Source organism: Micropterus salmoides, unplaced genomic scaffold (assembly GCF_014851395.1).
Source record: "Micropterus salmoides isolate LMB-PRFRI ecotype aquatic unplaced genomic scaffold, ASM1485139v1 Ms_hic_scaffold_17, whole genome shotgun sequence".
Classification (NCBI taxonomy): Eukaryota; Metazoa; Chordata; class Actinopteri; order Centrarchiformes; family Centrarchidae; genus Micropterus; species Micropterus salmoides.
The window spans coordinates 20,188,749-20,215,414 of NW_024040817.1; the positions used below are offsets into that span (position 1 = coordinate 20,188,749).

The 26,666-nt window shown below is 42.0% G+C and overlaps 1 protein-coding gene across 1 annotated transcript in view; it reads left to right on the forward strand.

Moving 5' to 3' along the window:
* gabbr2 (gamma-aminobutyric acid (GABA) B receptor, 2) overlaps positions 1–26,666 on the forward strand; it is a 203,150-nt gene that overhangs the window by 131,821 nt on the left and 44,663 nt on the right. The window contains exons 9-13 of the mRNA XM_038725903.1: positions 2,232–2,312; positions 3,159–3,309; positions 3,658–3,790; positions 4,966–5,073; positions 8,042–8,164. Of these exons, the coding sequence (XP_038581831.1) occupies positions 2,232–2,312; positions 3,159–3,309; positions 3,658–3,790; positions 4,966–5,073; positions 8,042–8,164 (596 nt within the window). The remainder of the gene's footprint in view (positions 1–2,231; positions 2,313–3,158; positions 3,310–3,657; positions 3,791–4,965; positions 5,074–8,041; positions 8,165–26,666) is intronic.

Genomic DNA, 26,666 nt, shown 5'->3' on the forward strand with positions numbered 1-26,666 from the left:
AGGTGAGAGTTAATTTTTGCGGGAATTTGAACTAACAACACCCTCACTGCTGTCAGTTTGCCTCCAGGCAATAGACCTCTCACAGTCCTTTCAACTTAAATTCCATTTTAAACATTCACAGATCTGACATGAATATCATAAAAAAATATGGTTTTTGGATGGATGATTTCAAAATCTAGCTGTCTCTTGGTATTTCTCCAATGTTGCCTACTCTACCTCTAAGTCAAAATTTGTCCAGCTTACAAATTCACCACTGATTTACAGTTGTTTAAAGTGACTAATCAAACAAATAGGCATGAAATGTCATTAAACAGGCTGAGCGACAGGTTGAGTTTTACCAGCCTGCTGTAGCCATCAATATTCCCTGTGGGGATAGAGTGCTGGGATAGTATTTTAGCATCTCAAAGGAAGAGCGCTGATATACAATCCCTTCTGCTGTTTAGATCCTAACAAAGGACGTGGTCAAGGGAAACATGGTTATTGATCCTCATTCAGCGCTGAGAAGTTTGAGAAATACAAATCCTGATTGTGCATGCACATAAAATGTACTGTTCTGAAATTGTCGCATTTTTTTCAACATTTGCTGATGCCTTGATGCCAAAATTGGAGATCAAATGAGGCAGAGAGAGGAGAGAGGAACGCGGTGCCCTGTGATGCTGCAACAGCTGATGTTATCTGTCATTTTCCTAGTCAAGGACAATGCACCTGAGGAGTTCAATGAGCCTACTGTATATGAGTGATTAGAGGGAGAATCAGAGACAGACACCACAAGAACAAATTACAGGTTGTTTGTGGTGCTTACAAAAAAAAATCTGAATAATCTGTCCTCTCATCCCATGTCCTTCTTCTCTCCTCCCTGGTGTACACTCTAAGTGAGTAATCTTTATGAGTGAAGGAGAGTGATGGCTCAGGTTTGTCTGACAAGGTCATGCTTCCTTCAATATTACACCTGAGAGACTCATTGTTGTTTCTAAAAGAGAAAATGTTAAATCCTGAAATAGCTGTGTTTGAAATAGCTGTGTCTGTTCACTGCAGCCTGTAAACACCATATATATATATATATATATATATATATATATATATCTTCTCAGCAATCGGTTTTATATATATAAACCGATTACTGAGACAGTAAAAAACAGGAAGACCATTTCCTGGTCATATTAAGCTGCTTCTGAAAGCTACCAATAGTAAATCTTAAAAGATAATCTTACTGAGTGCCTTAAAATTCTGTGTTAGGGATATTTTGTTGTATTACTAATGGGTTTTGAAAGATCCTGTGATGTAAAGGTCTCTGTGAGGTTGTACCTCTCTGCCAGACTGTGCAGCTTAAAGCTGGGTCGTTCTTCACTGTGTCCAATTAGTGTTTGAATTAGATTTACTTGTTCTCTCAAAGAAGCCTCTGTTACATTTTCTCCAAATAAGGAGCACTGGTGCTACATTTTATAGACCCTTCAAGTTGCTTTGTATCTGGTATCCATTATTTCAGCACTTATTGGATAATGAAATATACCAAAGATTTCACATAAATCAAGCTAGAAAACTCCAAAACTTGTGTAAACATTAAGTCAGTTGTTGGGCTGTTGGCCATAAGATCACATAATGTTACTTTTAGCCTTGCGAGCAGTCGCTCACTAATTTGATCAAGACTGAAATATCTCAACATTCATGGCTCGGAGATGACGTTACCCAATAAAGATTTTCATCAAGCACCAACATTATGTATACATTTATGGTAAATAACCATTGGAAGAATTGCCATGGAATTTGGTACAGACGTTCATGTTCTAGGGCGGCACGGTGGTGCGGTGGTTAGCACTGGCGCCTCACAGCAAGAAGGTTGTGTGTTCAAACCCCGGTTGCCCCAGCCTTTCTGTGTGGAGTTTGCATGGTCTCTCCGGGTGCTCCGGCTTCCTCCCACTGTCCAAAGACATGCAGGCTAGGTTGATAGGTTACCCTAAATTGTCCTTAGGTGTGAGCGTGAGTGGTTGTTCGTCTATGTGTGGCCCTGCGATGGACTGGCGTCCTGTCCAGGGTGTAACCCGCCTTGTGCCCGATGTCAGCCCCACCGCGACGCAGGATAAGCGGTTGATGATGGATGGTTCATGTTCGACAACAAACAATTTAAAACTATTTTAGCAGATTGCTAATTGCTTTTAAAAGGCTGAAGAAACTGGTGTTGATATCTAGTACATGTTTTTTAATGTCTATACATTTGTGTGTTTCTTTAACAGAGGGCCGGGAAGTGAAGGTGGGCGAGTACAACGCAATTGCTGATGTGCTGGACCTCATCAACAACTCCATAAGGTTCCAAGGTATGAAGAAGGCTTGATACAGTATGTGTGTATGTGCCTGCATTTATGTGTGACTGTGTGAGCATTGTTGGAGGAATGTAAAACTCGTTGAAGAAGAAAAATGCTGTCCTGATGCATCTGATGTGTGTTTATATATATGTTAAAAGTAAAATCACTTAACCACCTAAGCACTCTCCTCTCTCGTTCACTTGCTCACTTGAGCCCAAATTCCCTCCAGCACACATACTCAGACATACTCAGACACCACCACCCAGTGTAGGGACTTGCCACTCTCCTTTCCCCCTCTAAACTGTCCTCTCTCAACTAAATTATTTACCAGTCCATTTTTCACTCCTCCCATGTTTGCTTGTGTTGACATACTTTGTAATTTGTCCGATCCCCCTGACTATTCTCCCCTTCTTTGCCCTCCCACTCTTTCTCTGTTTTCTTGGCCTTGACTCACATACAGAAACTCTAGGACAGTACCAGCTAAGATTCTTGTTTCCACATCCCTGACCACAGTAAGTGGAGATGTGTAAGATGATGCCACTGCAATCGATTGGCACAGTGGCGGGAGAAAAATAGAGCAAAAGATACGAAAGTGCAGTTTCTAACCACAATAACTTGAATGTGGTACATAGAGAGAGACATGCATTCAACTAGGGGAAACTGAGGATCAGGAAATCTGGAAAAAAAAAGGAGTAGGTTTTAAGTTGTCAAAGTGAAGAGAGAAACCTCGCCAGAGAAAGTCCAGAAAACCACTGTTGTTCAAATACTGTGTATAATTGTATTGTAGATCAATCCTTCACATCCATGAAAACAATATTTGAGTGAGAAATGTTACATTATGACACCTTCTCTTCTTAGGCGTGGAGCCTCCAAAGGATCGTACGTTTGTGCGTCTGCAGCGCCGTCACATCAACGTCCCCCTCTACAGCATCCTGTCCACCATCACCATACTCGGCATGCTCATGGCAGGGGCCTTCCTGTTCTTCAACATCAAGAACCGCAACCACAGGTCAGCATTCGGCATTGATGAAGCACAGCTTTAAGAGTAGCAGGATGGAGGCAGGGATTAGATGGACGGTGCAGCGAGAAAATAAATGAGGGGTTAGCGTTAAGGGAGAGGGAAAAGATGAATGAATGAAGGACGGGAAGAATCGGGGGAGATTGAATGGTTCTGAAGTGAAAGTGATGAAGCATAGGAATGATGATTAACCTTTTACTGTCTGCAGGTACATTATTATTTCACATTTCATTTTCCTCCATACCAATGTATTTTTCATGAATATGCTATTCACATCTGACACTATTTTATTTTATTTTATTCTGTTCTATTTAAATTGATTCTAATCTTCTCTTTCAGACTAATCAAGATGTCCAGTCCCTACATGAACAATCTGATCATCCTAGGAGGCTTACTCTCCTACGCCTCTATCTTCCTGTTTGGCCTGGATGGAGGTTTTGTCTCTGATAAAGAGTTTGAGACCCTCTGCACTGTGAGTTTCACACTTCTCACTAATACATAAGTTAATTAATAGAAGTTGGGGTTGGATGCCTGTTATATTCAGTTCCAGTAGTGCGATTGAAACAGTTGTGGAGACAAATCCTTTTATTAATTTTTTGACTACAGTAATTGATTGTTTTTGTCATGGTATTAGACGGCCACAATAGTCACATGTTCAGTCATGTCATGTTTTCATGTCATGTCTTCTTACTTTATATATGTGAAATGAGCTAAAAATACTCCTGAACCCTAATCACATGCGCTATGTGACCAACTGTAAGTGAAAGCTGATTAAATCTCTCTCTCCGGGTCTCTAGCTAGCATGGAGCACATTAAGTGTCTCCCCCCAGGTAGCATTACTGTGCGACTATGTACATGCTGGATTAATTAAAGAGTTTTGATTACAGTGATAACCAGTTTCCACTGAGATACCACCCTCTCAGACACAGAGACACACACATTCACATGCACACCAGAGTAATGTGAGGCAGGGCACGTCTCGAGCTACCACCACCTGGCTAAAGCTCTGCTGCAGAACCAAAACAGAGCCTGCCACTTCAGAAAGGGAGCACAGAGGTTGATCCATTCACCAACAATCAATATGTGCTGGTCTCCTTTAGAATAGATGGTGTAATTGTTTTTTTTTTTCTAGCAGTCTTCTCTACCCAGTGCTATATCCCTGCATGGCTTTATTGCTTTTAGATGTGCAAGAGAATGGTACATGAACAGGGCTAGGTGTAAATGTGGTGCACAGATACACATAAAAACAAACAAGTGTGTCACACGCAGCAGTCAAACACATAGTATATAGAAGCACTCTGTAGCTATTTTAGGACTTCATAGTCTATATACAAATTTTAAGCTTTTAAAACATGTCAGCACAGCAGTGTCCTTTGTACCAAAGCAGTAAGAGGTCTACATTTTGTTTTTCATTAAGATGAAATGTTCTCAGGAGTGTGACAGCTTCCACGGTCCAGGACGTTCTCCCAGAGCTCAACACTTCGAGATGAAGAATAAATCTGACAGCTTCTTATTTTTAGAATGCTTCACAATGCTATTTTGAATGAACTTGAGAAAAATGCTAATGCCTGTCAGATCAGATGTTTTAAGCTTTGATCGCCAGTTTAGGACATGACACAATTATGTGCGTTCCTGTTGTTCTGATAGGTGCGGACATGGATCCTCATTGTTGGATACACAACAGCCTTTGGCGCCATGTTTGCCAAGACCTGGAGGGTGCACGCCATCTTCAAAAATGTAAAGATGAAGAAGAAGGTATTGCAAATGTTAAAAAAATTTCAAGGGTACAGAAGAAATTCCCTTTTACTGATACATTTGATTGTTGAAATTATAATACACGGCACAAAGATTAGCACTTTGTATGTCTCCTTGACAAATGTGCTTTGATTTTTCATTCATTTTAACATTTTTTATTTTATTTTGTTCTTTTCACCAAATTAGCAGAAGCTATCTTCGTGAATGGCCAATATAGGTACATTATCCTTTATGGTTAAATCTGGTACTGAACCTTTTATTTCTTATCACACCATGTACGTCTGTTGGATAGGATGACTAATTCATATAACCACAAGCATCTCCAGTAAAACATGTAGACCTGACAGTCTTATCCACGAACCTTCACATGCCTTTTGAAAGCCCAGCACTGATGTGTGGGTGCACACTCATACTACACAACAAACACCCTGAGAGACTGGCAGCCACTGGCCCCTGCTTTTAGAATCTTCTCTGTGGAAAAAAAAAACTTTCAGAAATACAAATGGCTTTTTAAACATCTGACACAATCTGTTTCACTGGCCTAGTTATATAAAGTGGTGCCGAGCTCACCGAGTGTTGTAACTGTGCTTGGCTTTTTGTATTTATAGATCTTGCTCACCCCCTCTCTTTGTCTCTTTCTCCCTCTCTCTCATCCTCTTGCATACTGGAGAAAGTGTGGGTGGCCTGCCAGTGAGAGAGGAGGAAGAGAGGGAGGAAAGAGAGATGGATGAAAGAGTCTGAGAGATTGGAGGGATGTAGGGAAGTATGGGCAAAAGGAAGGGTTGGGAGACAGAAGGAGGAAGGCAAAGCAGGGCAGAGAAAGGGACAAGAAAAACACTGTGGCACAAATGGCAAAAAAAAGTAGGTTGGACACAGGTTGGACAAAAAGGAGAAAGTTGGAAAAAGAGCCCAAAGAACAGATGAAATGAAGAGAACCCAGATTACAGGTTAAAAGACAAGGAACCTTGACCGAGCTCTACTTTGACTTGAGTTTCGACGGTCAGGGTCAGCATAAGATCACCACATGTTTTTTCAGCTTTTTCACACTGGATCTGTCCTTTCATATTATTTTAATTCATTGTCTTTCTCGGAGTAATCACTTGAGGAAAACAAAACCGTTTTGCCTCTCTGAGCTCACTTGCCTTGACCCTTCATAGCCAATTATCTGGGCTCAGTTCCCTCTTTCCCTTGCTAACAGAGACAAAACAAGTGTTTCTTCAGAAACAGTATTCCCCAGCTACTGCATATTTCTGCCCTGAAACCTCAAGATGTATTCTCTGTTGGTTCATGGTCTACACACATCACACTTCTTCCGCAAAGATTAAGTGCTTTGGCTTCAGTAGACTGAAGTTGCTGTTGGTACCCTGAAATCTCTGTCAACCAATGTCAAGGGGAGGGATGAACAGTGGGGCTGGAACTGCATCCCTCTCTCCTTCCCTCCATCGTTTATCCATGCACTAGGAGAACACAGATTGTAAATCAGGGGTGGGTTCGATAAAGGTTCCACTCAGTGGGCTACGCCCGGTACTCCTTCACTTCTTAAAGAGCTCAGTGCCAGAGACAGTGTGTGTGTGTGTGTGTGTGTGTGTGTGTGTGTGTGTGTGTGTGTGTGTGTGTATTGGGGGGAATGTTGTCGGGGGTGGCTGTCAATCAATGTCCTCCTTCTCCAAATGCACACAAACACACACCACAGACACAGAGAAGCATGCACACTAACAGAAAACATCACCCCTTACTCAACTCTCACCCCCAGGCCCCTGTGGCAGCTACTTGTCAGTCTGCCCATCTTAGTAATTTCCTGAGTACTCCTTAGTGACATATTGCTGGATACATGTCCATGCACATGCACACAGATTCATCAGTAGACACAAAAACACTAGAACCCAACTGAGTGCCAATATTACTGGGAGAAGGAAAACAGTATATAACACTTCAGGTAATTTAGAGTCATTACATAGTTTTTCCAACAGACTCATTTGGCAAAGTAACATATCACAGTTTAGCAGATGGTGGTGTAGAGCTCCTTTTTTGTGGTAAATTTCCCTAAAATAATTAAATTGCCTGTCTTTGTTACAGCTATAACGCAATTTATTTCATTTATTTGTTATTTATTTAATTGTTGTATAGCCATTTGACCTGCCCTGCCTCTTACCTTGCTACCTTCCTCCTGAAGCATTGCAGTATTTCTAAAAGAAATGCCCCTCGTCTTGCCTATTTTTATTCAATGCCAACACCATCAAAAGACACAAGATCAAAAAACGATCCCCTCATGCATCTCATCCTGGGCTCACCAGCGGATATGGACCTGTGTGAGACCACTGTGCTGCATCTGGGCTATGTGGTACTCTCAAACACAGCCCAGCCTGTGTTCCCTGACCTTTCCTTTGATCTGTCGTTCCAGCCAGTCAAACACATTATAAATAAAGATCACAAACAGGTCACGGCTTTCATCCCTCTAAAGTTCATGGTACAAAAGAGGAGCTTTAGTGGTCGACAGCATTGGCTCTTGTTTGGTGGATCTTTTCCACACTCTCTCGCTACAAGGCAACAAAATCAGGGCTTGTTGGTGGCATAGTATTGAGAACTGAATGTCCACCAGTACCCCTCATATGTGGGCGTATTGTGCACAATGTGCTAAATATACTACTTTTGCCACAGTGTGAAAGAGTGTCTGTATCGAATTCTGAACCAGGTCTTGGTCTTTTGGACTTCTTTGGTTGGTTTCCTATCTTAGTGGGTGGTTAATTGCAGCTAAATGCATTGTAATCAGTCCCTGATTAGATGGTTAGAATGAAACCAGCAGGGCTCCAGGTCCTGAGATGGGATGCGAATCACATAATTACGGTGGTCAATATGAAATGTTTCTTGAAATGGATCTACAAACACACATACTGTACTATTACATAACATTAGCAGGTGTGTGCTATTGGAGCTGATACAAGCACCTCATCTTCTTTTCCCCCTCCAGATCATAAAGGACCAGAAGTTGTTGATTATCGTTGGCGGGATGCTGCTAATCGACTTGTGCATCCTCATTTGCTGGCAGATTGTGGACCCACTTAAGAGGATCGTGGAAGAGTACAACTTGGAGGTCAGTGTTTTTCTCACATCGTGTCTAAACTTGCGCTTGATTGTGGTTTTGTTTATGTTGATGTAACATGATTAGCCTCAGCTGGGAGAATCCCAGTGACACAGATTCTTTCCAAAAATGCATGTGTGAGTTTAGGCAAATAAAATGTCGGCGTTGGGCTGTAGCGCGAGAATCTTTGCTGTGCTAGTTATTTTTGGGTCAGGATGCGAGCCATTGCTGCCTCCTGTGCTCATCCCATGGCCGGACATTTGCCAGCTTGGATGTGAGATATTGGCAAGGCCCGTTGGAAAAGAGGCACTTGGCATCACTTTCTCCTTGCTGGAGAGGTGGCATGGTATGGAGCAGAAATTAACTCTGCTTTGCTGTGATTGGTTAGAGTAGACTCAGAATCTTTGAGATTGGTATAGGATAGTCTAGCTTTGGGCCCAATCGGCTAAAATAAACATACTGTAGCTTTGTCATTAGAGGTTGATGTTGTGTCAAATGTGTTTTCAGTTAGGCGTGACATATTAGCACATAACTGTCAGCGGTATTAAGGGAATGCAGACTGTGAATTAGCAAGGCACAGCTGCATATTTATTTTCTCAGGGGATTTAGTTGCTTTGGTGGCAATTTTTTTCCATATTTCTGAAGTATAAAATATAATGCAGTGTGGCTTCACTGTTTGGTAAAGCCTAACACTAGTGTGTGCACACTGCTTGAAGACGCTGGGTTAAATGCTTTAGTCAGGAATATTTAAGAGCTGTATATATTCAAATAGCTTAGAATGTTTTTTGTTTGTTGTGTTACTGAGAATATCAGCTCATGGCGTCAAATGGATGGTTCAGTGTTCGACTGGTTAAACATTAGAAGCTGCTGCCCTCATTTGTTCCTCAATCTATTAAGCTGTTACACAAAAAGATGGGCTTGCATTAGACCGAGGGAAACTAATGCAGTGTAATGGTAAAATGGGTTATATAGCTGGTGCAGTGAGGGATACTGTACAATTTGGATGGGTACTGTATATGTGTGTGACAATGACTTGTTAGTAATGAAGTCCACTGCAACTTGTTAAATCTGAATGTCCACTCCATATGAAACAAAAAACGCAGTGACAGTAGTTTTTTCTTCCTTATATGTTCATGTCACTGGGTTTGTTGTAGTAACAAAGGCATTGTTGAAAAATCTATTTTACTATATTTTGTGCTGATGAATAACTCAGTGGAACAGGAGAGATTATGTTTACTGTTGCTTCTATAGCAATCATTCCACTGCAGCTGAGACTGGGTCATCTATTTTTGAAGACCATAGACCATGGATACTGGTAAATGGTGATTCTCCTAGTGAGTTGTCTTATTGGTCAGTATTGGTTTGATCCTCATTGATCCTTATACTAATCAGAGGTTATCAGAAGGTCAGTGCAGCAAAGGAAGGGTCCAATGGTGGATTTTTCTGGACTTCTTTTGATCATATTGAATGGATCCTCATGTTGTCTGCTTGCAGGTTACCAAGGTCTTGCGGGGATGGAGGGTGGCTGACACTGTCTTTCACCCAGTTTTGACTTTTTTGTGTCTTCAATTAAATTAAATCCTATGAAGTGATAAATAGCGCTTATCTAAGAGTACTGGGAGCAGGTCAGCCCGGTCCTTGATGAAAATTCCTCTGGGAGATCTCTTGAGGAAGAAACTAGTGTATAGATGCATGATATCCATTTGGCGTACTCTGAAGGTATACTTAGCACATTTGTACAACTCTAGACAAAGCCGTATTTCCTTTGTCATGATAGCCACTTATACATTTAAGCCCGCCTAAAGGGTGTAGCAAAGCCTTGCTTAACATATTCATTTGTTAATGTTGTCAGTGTGTGCAGTCAGGTCCTTGTGGAGTATTCTCAGACTCTAAGCCCCCGGCCAGGGGAATGGTGTGAATATATTAACTACTCAGTGTAAGAGTCTGCATCCCCCCTGGGGTTGTGGATCTGCATGCCTGGGCTGAGGCAGAGGCTCCACATGCCTGCCCAGCCTGCCAGATTTCCAGCACCAGCAGCAGTGGACCCTTGGGGCTCAGCTGGGGGACAGGCAGCCTGCAGCTCCTCTGCGCCCAGGGCCCCCATGCTTGTCAGGTGGGACCAGAAACCAGAAGGCAACCCAAATACCCAAAAAGGGGGTAAGGAGGAAATACAGAGGCGATGGAAAAACATAGCATGGACAAACAGTGTTTATGGTGATAAAGATTTTAAAGAGAAACAAATAAACATATTGCACTATAACCAGAAGCTGGAACAACTTCCTCCACAAGGCAAGTCAACAATTTAGTCAAACTGTAGTCCTATTTAATTTCTCCCCACCACCTATACCCCCACCAGCATTTCCCCTTGTGTTTTTTAACACAGTGCTTCTGTCTGAACGGCCATTTAGCAGTTGGGAATGGGACCATGGTGGATAGGGCTCAGGAGCCAGTGAGTCTAGCTCTGACGAAAGGAGAAGGACCATTAGTTATACAGTTTCCTGTGAGCTCTCCCATCATGCTAGGCCATCAACTCCCCTGTGACTTCCCTCTGTTGTCTTTTTTCAGACCCTCCTCCCCTCTCCCTGCATTTCCCTTCCACAATGTGGAGGGTTGGGAGTAACACTGACCTTGGGTTCACAGAGCTGTATCTACCTGCTGTACCCAAGGGTATGCAGTATGACAATGTGGTGTTACTGAACTGACACAGTGCTTGGTAGTCCACCGCATTTGTCTTTTGAACTATCGCACAGGAGGGTTTCCTTACTGACAAAGGAGAAACAAGGGCACTCAGGAATCCCCATTAATGCAAGTGTGCATTTGGGAGAGAAACGTACCTTAGGATACTGAAGTGGGTACTCCTGCATGCATGCAACCGTATGGAGGGATGGGACAAATAATTGAGCCAACGACACATTTAACAAGTTATAATCATTTGCGACTGGAAATCTCACCACATTTTACCCCTTTTTTCATAACCTCCTGCACAGAACAGTGATGAATCCTAGTGCAGGGGCAAACCGGACAGACTAAATCATTTTGTGTCTTTTGTTAGAGAGCATCCACTATTTTCCCAAACTATTTATTCCAGGCTTTTTGAGGGCCTTCCCACCATTTGGACCCTAAGTAGTCGCTCATTTTCCCCCTGCGAAGACCCCCCTGACCATATCTATGCCCTGTGGTCTTCACAGATATGACTACATCTAAATATTGTAAGTGGACAACGGGCTATATTTGAGATTTAGTGTAAAATTATCTTGCTTATGCTGTAGGACCAAAATTTACCCAGTGTAAATATGGACAAAGTCAATATTCTGCATCGCCAGGGGTGAATCCACTGCTCTGAATCCAGCAAGCTAAGCTTAATGAGCCACCATTAGCAAAACTAGGACACCCCCCTTTGCATTCTTTATTAGCATTAGAAAGAAGATGAAACTGTGAGGAGGCTGACAATAGATCCGTGTGGAATCCTTCATAAAACATTACTGATTTAATACCCTCCCAAATAAAAGTAAAGACGGGCCAGAGATCATGTAGGGAGTTAAGTCTTTTAGTCTCTAAAATGAGAAGAGATTGACCCCCTGAGTCTTATTTTAATTACAGTATGCAAATGATATGCCTTTACCAGAAATGACTTGTGACCTTGACATTGTCCCCAACCTCTTTAAACCAAGTCTGCCCTCTGATCTGCACTTCAGTATTTTCTGTACATAAAACACAACCTTGTATGCTGAATTCAATAAAAAATGTTGATAAGACTTTTTGACTTGATCAAGATGGTAATTACAACTCCACTTCTTCCCTGATTCTTTAAACTGGTCCGACCCCTACGTCCTAACAGTACAGGGGATATTCTGCATATCTGTGTCTTTTTTTCCCAGAGAGCTTTCTGAGAGCAGGAATAACTCCGGCTGCTCAAGGAATGTCATGGGAATGCTGATGGAGACGTTGGGCTGCAGCGAGCAATTAGAGATCATCAATAATTGAGCATTTGTTAATGGCGTGGATGTTTGAGCAGCCGGGCAGACTGCTGGCTGCCATCAGATTAAGCCTTGCAGTACTGACACATGTTGCAGTGTCAACGCACACACGTGTATTGCACATGTGAGTGTGCGTGTGTGTGGATTGTTCATGATTGTTTTTGTTCCACTGTGTGTGTGTATGTGTGTTCATCAATATGACTTCAGCCTGTATATGTACGTGAGGAATGTATGTGCCCACTCATGCATGAATATGCCTGTGTGTTTATGTATCAATTAACACACTCTTTTGTAGTCCTGGCCATTGTCTCCTGCGTAATGAAGGACAAACTGCCGAGAAAGGATGATTAGCATTCTGGTGTATCCTGCCGCAGACCCCCTCTACTCTAGTCTGTCCTCTTGCCTCTTCTTCCTTCCCCTCCCTCCTCTGTCGTTTTTCCCAGCTTGGAAGCTGCTGCAAGAATCGTCAGGCGGGCAGGCTGCAAAAGAATATTGCAGTGTGGCATCACCATGGCAACAGCCATGGTTTCTGACATCCATAACACGGGAGAGCAGCACTGTTGATCCATGAGACAAAAATAGCGGGTTAGGGCACTCACTTCAGGATAGTGACACATGCAGAGAAGAAAATGGAAACATTCATATAGACTACATGGACTGGACTGGTAGATCATCAATGACTGATAATCATTGGAGCAGTAACAGTGGATATACACATACACTCTTATACAGGCATATTTCCAAGCAGAAGTTTAGAAGCTCAGTCCAGTTAGAAAGCATAAGTGATTGTGAATCAATGCCAACTGTTTTGGTGCAAATGAAAGTGACCGCAAGAGGCAATGGCAAGACAACCCCCAAAAATGGAATGGTTTTGCAGGTGGTGGCCACCAACAGTTGCTCTCTACCTATCCTTCCTGACTGATTGTTCTCTAATTTTGCATTGTCCCTGTCACCACTGGTGGTTTGAGGCAGTACTTGCTGCCCATTCAGGTTGCACAGGTAGTCCAGCTCCTCCAGGATGCCACATCCATACTTGCCGTCGCAAGAAGGTTTGCTGTGTCTCCCAGCACAGCCTCAAGAGCATGGGGGAGATACCAGGAGATGGATCGTTAAACAAGGAGAGCTGGACGAGGCCATTGCAGGGCATCAACTGGGATCAGGTCCAGTATCTGCTCCAAGAGGAGCACGGCCAGAGCCCAACAAAATGACCTCCAGCGAGCTTCTGGTGTGCGTAGTTTGACCACACTGTCAGAAACAGACTCCATGAGGGTGGCATGAGGTGACGTGACGTTCTCTAGTGGGATCTGTGCTCACAGTCCAGCACCGTGCAGCTGAATTGGCATTTGCCAGAGAAGACCAGAATTGGCAGGTCCGCCATCAGCGCCCCATTCTCTTCACAGATAAGAGTAGGTTCCAGTGTTGGACAAGCTACTACGTCACTACACAGAAGCTACCCCCCAGTGGAATGTAGCAAGCTAAGCTACAGGAACGTGGCAAAAGTAGCTTTTATAGTTGGTTCATATATATATATATATATATATATATATATATATATATATATATATATATATATATATATATATATTCACACACACACACACAGTGTAGGCCTAGTTTATATTGAACTAACTTCATTCCACAGTAGCAATAGAAGAAAGACTAAAGACAGTTGTTTGTATAGAGTAACTTAATTATCACATTATTAATTAATCATATATTTTTTATTGTTTATATGTGAATTTGTGCTCTGTTAACATTGCAACCTAAACAACCTAAACATTCATGGCAATGGGCGAGAGAGAGAGACAGACAGACAGATCTCATCTCAAGTTTCTGCCACTACATATCAAAGTTTCCTCCTCACTAGAGGAAGAGGTGTCCAGGCTGGACCCTGATCCTTGTCACAAGAGGTATTACAATAACAATCTCAATAGCGCGTCTTTATTCCCCTGCAGAAAAGTCTCAGACATCAGCCCAAGGATCGGTACGTATCGGTACGTATCGGTACGTATCGGTACGTATCGGTACGTATCGGTACGAACGCCCTTGGGTTCCTTCTGGTGCAGGACAATGCCTGGCCTCATGTGGTCAGAGGGTGTAGGCAGTTCCTTGGATGATGAAAGCATTGGTGCTATTGAGTGGCACGTTCCCCAGACCTGAATCCAATTGAGAACCTCTTGGACGTTATTTATCGGTGCATCTAACGCCGCAAAGTAGCGCCACAGAGTGTCAAGAAGCTTTCTGATGCCCTGATCCAGGTCTGGGAATGGAGACCCCAGGAGACCATCTGCCATCTCATCAGGCACATGCCTAGACATTGTCGGGAGTGCATACAGGCACATGGGGGCTATACACACTACTGAGTCACATTATGTGAGTTGCCATGATGAAAGTCACGCAAGTTGGATCAGCCTGTGATATCAGCTTTTTTTAATTAGATTTTACTCATGATGTTGAATCCAGCCCTCAGTCGGTTGGTGATTTTGGTTTCCATTTACCGTCGTCACGGCATTATGTTCTCAATGAATTATACCATGTCTACTAAAGATTTTGAACTTTGAACTATTTCGTTCATAGAGATCTGATGTTTAATTTAAGTGTTCCCTTAATTTTTTGAGCAGCGTACATCTAAAGTGGCCTCGCTCAGATTAAAGTCTTTTTCTAGCTGATGGACTGAAACACCATCTGTTCTCGGAATATTTACAGGCACAAATTTCATAAGATGGGAAAAACACATTTTTCAGAAATTGGGTTAATAACAGAGTGATATGCTGTAGGCAATTTGTGATTTTCTTTCTCATAAATGTGTGAGTTTAATGCATATATGCTGACGGGCATAGCCTACATGTATACCAAATGATTTGCATAAATATATAGGCTACATGGCGTATATAGATCTTTTATAAGATTATAAGATTGCTTCCTGAACAGATTTCACGATCAGCATTTGGATATGAAATAGGCCTAATGCTGATCACATACGCTATCATAAAATCTTGTGGTTGGTTGGTTTGCTTTCACATTACAAGCGAACCACAGCTTTCAAGCAGTCGCGCTGTGGTTGTTTTGTCCGCACCGGAGTCCGATCAGCCCAAATGAGGTGTGATCTCAGAATAACGGGGGGCCCTGTTAGGGGGTAATAAGGGCCTGGAATCAACGACAATACAGTACAATACAATAACAGTGTTCACGCTGAGCTGTTTGCTGCATGAGAGGAGAACCTCTTGGCAGCTGTGGGGGCTTTCTCTGCAAGACACAGACATGGTCTGAGTCTTACATTTTTGCCGCAATCAAGACACACAACAAACTTTATTCAAAATATTCAACTAAACAATAAAAATGCATTTTCAGTTCCCCCCACTCATGCTGCCACAGAGAAAGGCCTGCAGAAAGACAGGAAAAACATCTTCCCCTGTTTATGTGCTTGAGGAAAACACTGCCAAGACTAAACAGCAACATTTTTCATATAATCATCTCCCACATTTAAATTGACCATTTCACAAAGACGATGCTTATATGTGCTATGCATCTCCCACAAAACAGCAATCATCAATGTAATGCTGTCCAACAGCCTATTCTTTAGTCTCAGATGTTGGCATGTCCCACAAGTACCTGAGAAGGCCAGTTTTGCATCTGCATTTTGCAATTTCTATTGATAATTACATCAGACATTGACGGCAGACACCTGCTTTCAATTGCTTTTTGTATAATCATATCTTGACTCTAGACACCTTTTATAAGCCACTATACGTCATTCTGGTGTCTTGGTGAGCTTGAGTTTACTGTATCTTCACACTTATATTTCTATTATGCTATATTTACAGTGTTAAGTTATATTCAGCTATAGCTTCAAAACAGATGCACATTACTGCCAAGATTAGAGTGTTAACACTAACATAATACATGAATATTGGGCTATTTATATTTAAGCTTAGATGTAAGGCAAACCTTTCTTTCACCCATCTTTTCTGTCCACCTCCTTCTTCTCACATCAGCTAGTGATTTTCCCAGAGTCCTCTCACAGACCTGCTAACACACTCTCCGCTGCTCCACCAGGTATCAGGTTTCCTTACATTCAATCCCCTCTCTTGTATTTATTGTGTTTTACTTTTCCTCACCATGTCAATTTGCTTACTTTGGAACTGTCGCTCTCTCTTGCTCACCACCTCTGTCATTTATCCAGTTCACTCCTGTTGTCCGTCTGTAAGACTTTTCTCCATCAGAATCGTGTTACTAACCTCATTTCTATTTGTCGACCCCTTCTTATTCCATACCACCTGCTCCCATCTCGTCTCTCCAGCCTTTCCACATTTTGCTAGCTCGCACTCCTGGGAGTGCACTGAAAAATTGAAAAACAAGCTGGTGACAGCAGGTACTGTTGGACAAGACCAAGGCTGCCCTGAAACATTCCCTTTTCTTTCTCATCCATTTCTCTCCACCTCCCTTCTCTCTTTACTTTATCCTGGCATTTATTTCCCTCACACTGTCCTTTTTCTCCCAATTCTCCATCTCCTTCCAATTCTGTGTCACCACTTCAAAGAGAGGGATAGACACCCAACCGTGTCGTCAGTTCCAGCCAGGATTGGGTGTTGGGAGGGTGAGTTGGGGAAAGTGGCCAGAGGGAGTGAGACATGTGCCAGCAAAGTTCCTCTAGCCAGACAGATGACAAGTGTAGCTGACAGTGAGTGTCCTGCTTCTCCAAGATTCTATGTGGGTCGAGGTCAGCTAGGCAGGATGCATATACAAATGTTTGAGATCAAAATAATTTTTCCAGTGTTACTGTGCGGACACAGATCACAGCAAAGGTGATGTCAAAGTTAATCGTGTTTTTTTGAGAAAGGAGCTGGAGAGATGGTGGCTGGTGGATCTGACAAGAGCAAGAGGCAGGTAGGCTTGAAAAGACATGGTCTGGTAGTTGTAGGCTGAAGTGGTTGTTAATGGACGTCACAAAACAGGCCAAAACTGAGGCACAGGAAAAGACAACAGGAGTTACTCAAGCAGAGGAGTAAATCACAAAAAACAAACTACAGGTAAAACACTAGAGAGAGAAAGACCAAAGGGACCACTTAGCAACAATCTGCCCAGGATGTTGATGAGTAGAGCTTCATCAACATCCTGGTTAGAAGGATGATGAAGAAGTGAAGCCGCGCACACCACACACACACGCACACACACAAAAGGGCCTTTCTCATTTCCCTATTTTGTGCCTCCTGGCCTCCCCTATCCTCCGTACTCCTGCATGTGACCCGGAAATCGATCTCATGTTGAAGGACATCTCAATTCCTAAAATGCACCTCGCGGAGCGAGGAGGCGAGGAGGTACAAACTGAGAAATGAGAAAGGCCAGGTGCAGAGCTGATGGTTCACTGCAGCCCCTCTGCATGTACCATGATGCGTTCGGTAAATTTTCTGTCTCCTGACCTGCAGGAACAGCCGCCTCTTTCTGTTCAACCTCCCAAGTTAAACATTAAGCACTACCCTCCCCTTATGTTGAACACTGGCCCCATTTATTTATTATAATCCAACCACAACTATCCACTTTAGCCTTGGACCTTGCTGGTTATACACCAGGGCTTATTCTCAGCAAATATCTGAGTTTATTTCTCACAAATTTGTGATTTTCTTTCTCATAAATGTGTGAGTTTAATACATAGATGCTGACGGGCATAGCCTACATGTTTACCAGATGATTTGCATAAATATATAGGCTACATGGCTTACACAGATCAATTATAAGATTGCTTCCTGAGCAGATTTCACGATCAGCATTTGGATTTGAAATAAGCCTAATTCTAAAATCACCTATGCTATCATAAAATCCCGCAGATGGCTGGTTTGCTTTCACATTACAAGCAAACCACCACTTTCAAGCAGTAGCGCTGTGGTTGTTTCATCCGCACAGCAGTCTGATCAGCCCAAACAACGTGTGATCTCAGAGTAATGGGGGCCCTGTTAAGGGGGTACTAAGGGCTGGAATCAACGACAATACAAACAGGCCACACTGTCCACGCTGGTGCTGTTTGCTGCATGAGAGGAAAACCTCTTGGCAGCTGGGGGGCTTTCTCTGCAGAAGACATTTACATTTTTGCCGCAATCAAGACACACAACAAGCTTTACTCAAAATATTCAACTAAACAACAAAAATGCATGTTCAGTCCCCCCACTCGTGACGCTACATAGAAAGGCCTGTAGAAAGACAGGGGACAGAGAACAGCAACACCCAGTATCACAGCACTGACTGTGAACGTTATTGAATGTTATTGCAATTTTACCTTAATGTTCCTTACATTGCTCCTGTCTATTTTTCTGCGCAATCTATAGTTTTCTAAAAAAAAAAAGCTTGCTTGTTGCTGCTTGTTTCAAATCGCATAAGTTGAATATTTGTATCAGACACTTAAAAATTAGCTTGAGATATGATTCCATCATAGGGAAAATCACCTTTGCAGTCAAAAGTCAAAATTTTCCTGTGTTCATGTACAATACATACAGTAATCTACCAAATTCACATTGACCCTTTCACAAACACCATGCTTGTGTATTGCATGTGCTATGGATCTCCCACAACACAGCAATCATCATTGTAAAGCTGTACAACAGCCTATTCTTCAGTCTCAGATTTTGATATGTCCCACAAGCACATGAATGCACCAATGAGGAGGTTTGTAAACATTGCATGATTACAAATAGATTACCATGCAGTGATAACACAATTTAACAAGCCCCTGTCTGCGTTTATGCATTTGAATGTGCATTGTACACTATATAAGCCCCAGTAGGAATACACAAGATATTATAAATATATAATACTGTTGAGTGATCCATCGTCAACCGCTTATCCTGGGTGTAGGGCTGGAGCCAATCCCAGCTTGCATCAGGCAGTACACCCTGGAAAGGTCGCCAGTCCATTGCAACCACTCATACTCACGTCTAAGGACAAATTTGGAGCCTCCATGTCTTTGGATGGTGGGAGAACCCAGAGCACACAGAGAGAACCCACGCGAACAAGGGGAGAACATGCAAACTCCACACAGAAAGGCCAAGGCAACCAGGGTTTGAACCCACGACCTTCTTGCTGTGAGGCAACAGTGCTTACCCCTCCACCACCGCGCCCCCCAGCAATGTACACCCATCACATGGAGAATGTGAACATCTTTGGTATGCCTTGGAAATCGGTGATTTGTAGCATTTTTGCACTAATAATGCAGAAACCCCTGTGATCCTTCAACACTGCAAATACACACCAACATACACATTCACCTGCCCACTGTGTTGTTGCTCCCCCTCCTCCTGCACTCTCACACAGGTTTTCCACTGCAGTCAAATGTTGATTGTGTGAATGCCATCTGAAGGACACAATGCTCTTGTTTCACTATCAGCATGCTCTGCGAGAGCATAGTCCTTTTTACATTTAAATTAATCCAGTTGGATCTTCATTCTCAAAAGTATTTTATATGGGAAATAAATAATAGTGTATTCTATGGAAAAATGCATAGAAATGAAATTCACCCCTGTCTCTTACATTATATCACATATTTATGTAGATTAAGCAAGGTATGAAATTATGAAATGATTTAAAGATTTATCAAGGAGCAATCATATTCCCAATTATATAAAAATGTGATGTGACAAGAAGTGAGTATCATATACTCAAGTATTTATTCTGTAGAATGAAGAACAAAGTCGTCTGTAGCATTATCCATGCAGCATTGACAGCGCTAAGAAGCTGCTAAGATGTACTTTGAGGCTCCTTTGTTAGCATCGAGTAAAGCAATGGCTGCAATCAATGCCTTTTCAAAGTAAACTGGGTCATTAAGGGATAACCACCACCCACCTAGGTCTTTTCTCATCGACCACCTCTGGAGGGAAGAAGTGAGAGAACAAAAGGGAAGCGTGCATAGAACTCACACATTCTTGATGATTTGTATGGCTGTGTGAGTGTCTGAGAGCTTGTCTTTCCATTGCATTGTTACGGTTATAGTATAGTATTGTTAATTGGTGTGCTACATTATTAGATTGTTCAACTGTTGTGGTGAATGTAAGACACAAGGCTCTAGTTTAGGTAGTTACATGCTTAACAACCCTCTCATAATGCTTGCTAAAAATGAAACTTCATAACCACCTAAATATTACAACTTCAAAATAGAGAAGTATATCAGACTCCTTTGTAAAAATATTATATATATTTCATAACCATTTCTATTGTGCATGGTGCTCTGATGTTGGCCTGTTATTTTGAAGTCCTCTAAGGTAGTCTAAGTAAGTGTGTCACAGGTTTTACCTTGGGGGATACCCGGTTCTGTTTATAGTCTTGCCCGTTTTTACATATCCCAGCTAGCAGGAGGAGTCATGACTTCACTCCACCCGAACAGGACAAAACCTACATAAAGAGTGCGGCATTACTATATGAATGAATGAAAATGGATTCTGAATATGTATATTTTGCTGCTAACAACATTTTCTTGAACATTAAGCGTTATACATAGGGACTACGCCAGAGGACAAAGAGAGGAAAAGCAAATAATCCTTCTTTTTTTAAAACAAAAGTGGCAGTGTTGTACAGTGGACATTATATATTTCTATTACAATAGTTTGGACACAAAGTGTTAATTTAAAATCCAGTAAAATCATTGATGTGTGCAGTGGAAAGTTCCGGGTATATCACATCCAGGTCAGAATATATTCAGTGCCAGATGGGGAGAGAAAGAGGAGACTTCCATGGAGTCTAAATCATTTTCTTAACAGCAGTTAAGCCATCTAACATACTCTTTCTTGGTTGTTTCTAAATGCACCCTGACAAATCAACTAAGAGAAAGACAAATGAAGGTCATTCACAATTCTCTCTCTCCCTGCCCCTAATAACTGACTGACTGAAATATGGTAGTGGGCATCATATGCAACTTGAGTTGTCTCAAATAATTTCACTACAGAAAGTTGAAATTCATTTGCTGGAGGTCAGCGTTGTGAGATGCTTCAAAGAGCTACCCACTTAAATTTGGGATCAGAATTAGGGCAGTCCCGCCTTCAATGCTTCCATATTTAACGTTAGATTTAGTTGCGCTTTTCAAACAGTCAGTGATTTTCCACCCGCAAATTTGGAAGTTTTTTAGTGTTATATTTTTGTTTTTTGTTTTGTCTCGACCTCCATCTATTTATGGGAGGGAAAGTGAGGGGAACCTGGATATCAGTCAAGTCAACAGAGGTTTCAGTTTACACAGGATTTCATCATTTTTGTGGAGAATATTTGCCCAGTATGTTTTGCCATGCTTTGGCAATGCACTGATGTTTGTCTTGTGAGGGACAACAGTGTACAGTATGTTTAAGCTGACAGTGTTATCAGTGACTCATGCAGGGAAACACTCTAAGGACTGCTTCAGAGGTGCAGTATTTGTTGATACTACTAGTAAATTGGACATGTGGTTATGCATGGCTGAGCCTGTTAAAGTGAATCTATCGAAAATGGAATTGGATGGCAATATTTACCTTCTTTTACTTTCTCCCCATCTCTATGTGTTGTGTGATTCATCTCTCCCTGTCTCTTTTCTTTCTTTCTGTCTTTCTCTCTAACAAAATAAGCACAAATGCACTAAATTACACCCGACCTCTACCGTCACCCGCACCTCTCTTTTGCTCTCCTCTCACTTTTTGCCCAATCCTTTTTTTCCCCTGCTACCCCGGACTGCAGTTGCTAAGCAACAGCTGATTGAGCATGAGGGGTATGCAATTGACCAATTAGAAGTCTTCCAAATGGAACGTGGTCTCAAGAGTTCCCGCAGTTACAGCTAAGGCTTTATCCAGTGTATACTGTAAATGGACACTGGATATTATAGGTTTATGTCTATGTATGAACATGCACACATACACACACTCACACACACACACACATACATGCACACACACACACACACACACGGCAGGAGAATTTGTTCTCTTTTAGTTTGTTCATTTGGGTTTTCCAAATTACTTTAATTGGAGAAATTAAGTTTATTGAATATTGGTGAGTACTTGTGTGTGTGTGTGTGTGTGTGTGTGTGTGTGTTGCATCTTTGTATTAGGGGTTATTACAATATCTGATGTTGTTACTGTGATCTCACTTGAACACACACACATACACTTTTCTATGGCATCCAGCTTCCCTTCCTTCACTCTATTTGTATCAGTATACAGCAATGCTGTCTATCTCTCTGTTTTCTCTCTTATGTTTCCCTCTTTCCTTTGCCTCCTGTCCTTTCTCACATTTCCCCCTTCCATTCATTCCGGCTCTTCCCTACTTTCTATCTTCCTCCTTCTCTCTGCCTCCCTTTCATACCAGATACACCCTCCATCAGTGACCAGACAAATCCATCAATGTTCCTCCTCCTCTGCTCATCCACAGCCCTGAGGATTCCATTATGGCTCAGCAGCTGACAACACACACACACACACACACACACACACACACACACACACACACACACACACACACAGTTTAGGGAAATGTAGCTCTATCTCATCTGGCCACAGGGCAGAGACACGATTAGTTAAAGACTCGAGACAGTTATGCAGATCTTGATAATGGCGGTGACTCTGTATGTGGTGATGACGATAATGATGATGATGATGATGATGATGGTCCCAGAGACAGTAAGGTGATGATGAGGTACACTTAGACACAAATGTTTCTCACATTTCATTAACCTTGTTATCATTCAGAAAGCTGCTTGTCTTGATAAGAGAGTGTGAGTCAGCAACCCTTGACCTAGAACCTTAGCCCAAACAAATACCCAATCAGCTTGTACGCATGCTTGAACTGTTGAACTGTAGGCTTGAGCTCATGAGCAAGTATAATCCGAAACACAACCGTGGTCATACAGAAATCCCGCAATAAACACGGAAACACTGGCATGCCGGCTGTGGCTTTTCTCCAGACATATTTAGGCTCTGTTACATCAATGTTCTCAGCTCAGATCAACACATTTCATACAGTGCAGCGAGCTGCATATTGGCATAATCCTCCCCGAGAAAAGGCAATGTGACAGCGGCTATAGACGGACCGGGAGAGAGCTTTGCACAACATGCTGGAAACTCAGGTAAACTCCCACTGCAGCGTTACAGTAATATTTTCATCTGCTTGAGGTAGAAGTAATCCATGCTCGTTACACGCCTGCTTTTCAATAACTATCATTTGTGCTATTTGTGTATCTTTCACCAGAGGCACAGCAGTGTCAACACAGCTAAATGTAAATTGTTGCCACACTTTCTAACATTTACACCACAGTATATAACATTATTGTAGTAGATTTTGTTGCAGTATTGTATATTATGTGGGTCATGTTAGTTACAGTGACTGAGAGGGGGAGAAGCTGTGTAGCTGAGTATCGATAAAACCACAATAAATCTAAATTGGACGTTACAAAGCAAGTTACCTGCATCAGTATAGGCTAGTATAAACAAACCGCTCCACATTTGCTTTGTAGCCTTACATCCTTTCTTGCAGGCTAAATCAATACTTTCACATAATACCAGTGGTACACAGGATAGTAATATGGGTCACGTTAGCTGGTGAAGAAATGTGGAAAGCGATACAACTTTGCACCGGATAACGTTCGCAACTGCTCTACATTCCTTCACATTAAAAGCAGAATAGTGGCTGTTCCAAGCAACAGAGAAAACAGACGTGTGCTTAATTTCTTAGTGAGGCTACAGCCCATTGATAAAAAGGCAGTAAAATTTTTTATTAACAAGTGATTTCATTGAAAAACTATAGCCCCTTTAATATTCACAAATATACTTTGGTCTTAAATAGCTATAGTTCTAGATTTCACTGTGACACATGATTCTGTATTTCTTTAATATGCATATGGATAATAATACTAGAACACTGGAGAGAATCTTACAGCCATTTAAAGATAAGAGAAGAAACATAGAAAGAGACAGAACATGTGTAATACAACCTTGTTGCTTAAGCTGTACTATCCAAGAACATTACCATTGTACCCCCACCATTTGCACCTATAAAGATACAAAATAAGAGTTATGTTTGTGTGACCAAAACATGTTATTAGACAATACTGAGAAAAACATAATTAAAAAACAAAAATCAAATGATGAAACGCTTCTTGGATCTGACAGTCATGTGAGACAAAACAGGTGTTCCGTGTGCATGTGTAGGCAACCAATGTCTACAAAAAAAGGGGAAGGAAATACCCAAAAAGTTAAGGTACAAAAGTTAAAAAGCCTTTAGTATAGTAGCTACATGATTAAAGACGTGTAGCCACTATTTAACGCTACAATTAAACTGTTTAACTTTTAACAAAGCAGTGTGCATTGACTTTTTTGGGAATCATTCCCATTTCTTGTAGATGCAAATTGAGAGTCCTTCCCTTTCTCTTCCAATAGAAAGACCAACTAGTAGTAGTAGTCTTTAGTAGTAGTCTTTAACTAGTACTGTGTCAAGGAAACTATATGACCTTTACTGGCTTGCCATGCAGCGCCTGGCCAAGCAGACAGTACTGATGCCAGGGATTGAACCAGGTGGAGCATTGCTCTTTTTCTTTGCAACATCCAGGAGCCTCGATCATGTGGTGCCTTTAGTGACTTTAGTGCAGACTTTACACAACTCTGTACCTTTTTGATAGTGAAAATATACACATCTAGGGCCTGTTATGTGCCTTTTGTGGTACTTTTGTTTCTCTTTTTTTTTCTCTACCGCTATTTTTGAGAATGTGTTTGGCCCTCAATTAGCACATTATACCCCAAACAATATAGCTCAGTGATATTACACCTAACTGTTGTCATTTCATGTAGTTAATTATTCTTTCCAACAGTTCATTTCGACACACCATGAATGAGCCCAGAGTTGTCCTGTATGTAATATAATTCAGCAAGAATATGCTGCAAACTGCAAACCACGGCAATGGATTCATGAATAAATTAGCAGCTGTGTGTGATGAGAACTGTGTTAACGCAAAATCTACTGGCGATTAGGTTTTCACTCTCGTTCCTAATCACTTTTCACATGAACCCGCAAGCTGTTACTCGCACTCACGTTGCACTGACACTTCACAGCCTCTGCAGAGGTGTGTTCACCTTAAGGGCAAGGAGGTACCACTGCAAGACTTTGCTGCGCAATGACATTGTGTGAGGGGAGGGGTCAATTGGAGAAAGGTTAATCACTGATACCGTACCATTTGACACATACACACACACAGATAAGGTGTAAACACACATACACCACTGCTCCTTGGAGTCAGGTATAGGACACCACCAAGGTCGGCCAGTGATGGGGAGATGAGAGCACTTCGCCACAGCTTGAGCAAAGTACCGGCGCTGCCTCAGCACTATGAGCCCAGGAATACAAATACATTCAGCTAAGTGGAAGAGTTCTTTTACACAAGACCTTGAGCCTTCGGCACATTGCAGACTTTACATTAACAGTATAGAGAGCTGAAGATAGGAGGATAGGGAAAGAGTGATAGGGGACTCAAGGAGACTTGAGGGAGACAGAGAGACGATTGGAGGAAAAGCAAGAAGACGTGAGAGGGAGAAAGAGGCTAAAAAGAGAGAAAGGAGGACTGAAGGAGCCAAAAAAAATGAGAGGGCTGCAAGCATACTAGCTATAACTACTGAGATAGAGATGTTAGGGGAGATGAAGTTGAAGATATGTGATGAGAGACAGAGTGAGAGAGGGGGGGAGAGAAGGGGAGAATAAGAGGTGTCATGGCTACTTATCATCACACTGCCGAGGGTGACATTGATTAGCGCCTGCCATCGGCAGGGAGCCTGTGAGCCAGTCGACGGGAAGGTCAGATAATTAATCCCAACGCCGCTGCAACAGGCTGGCACATTGCCAGTCTCACTCCCGCCCTTAAAACCCATTGGAGTTGGATGAGACAAACTTATTGTGTGTTCTTGCGCATACCGGTATTTGTCTTAAAAGCATGTTCAAACATGTGGGTGTAGGTGTGTATTTGTGTGGATGGAAAGTATACAGAATATGTAAGAAATAGCCTTAACAAACTATTGCAACTGGGAAGTATTACCTAGTTAAACTTGCTGATGATGCAGGGTTTTTAAATCACATGACTGATTACAGCAAGACTAGAAAAAAAATCATATGCTGTGTGTACGGTTTATATAAGCAGCTATTAATCATTTTAATTTAAGCAGTCACTAGAGGTGGCAGTACTCTCACTTTTTGGTTTGTCAGATCATTGGGAAATGCCCGGCTCATGTAACTCAGTCCTCCAGAGAGATATTTTCCTTTGTAGGTTTACAGTTTCACTCAGTTGTCATTTGATATATGTAGTAAATAATCTGCCATTCTCTCACCTGTCTGTGATGGGATGTTGTGACAGATCCTTTCTGATCCATCTGAGTGATATATTGGGTGTTTGTGTGAATTTCACCTCTGTTTAAACCCTCTGTTCCTCCTCTTCCAACCTGTGATTTTGTTTCCTGTCACTTCCAAAGTTGACTCTTCAAAGAGCCCAAAGGAGGTTTTTTGGCGTTGTAAGTGGAGCACGGTGAGATTGGATTTGACCCCTGTGAATTTTCCGCTTA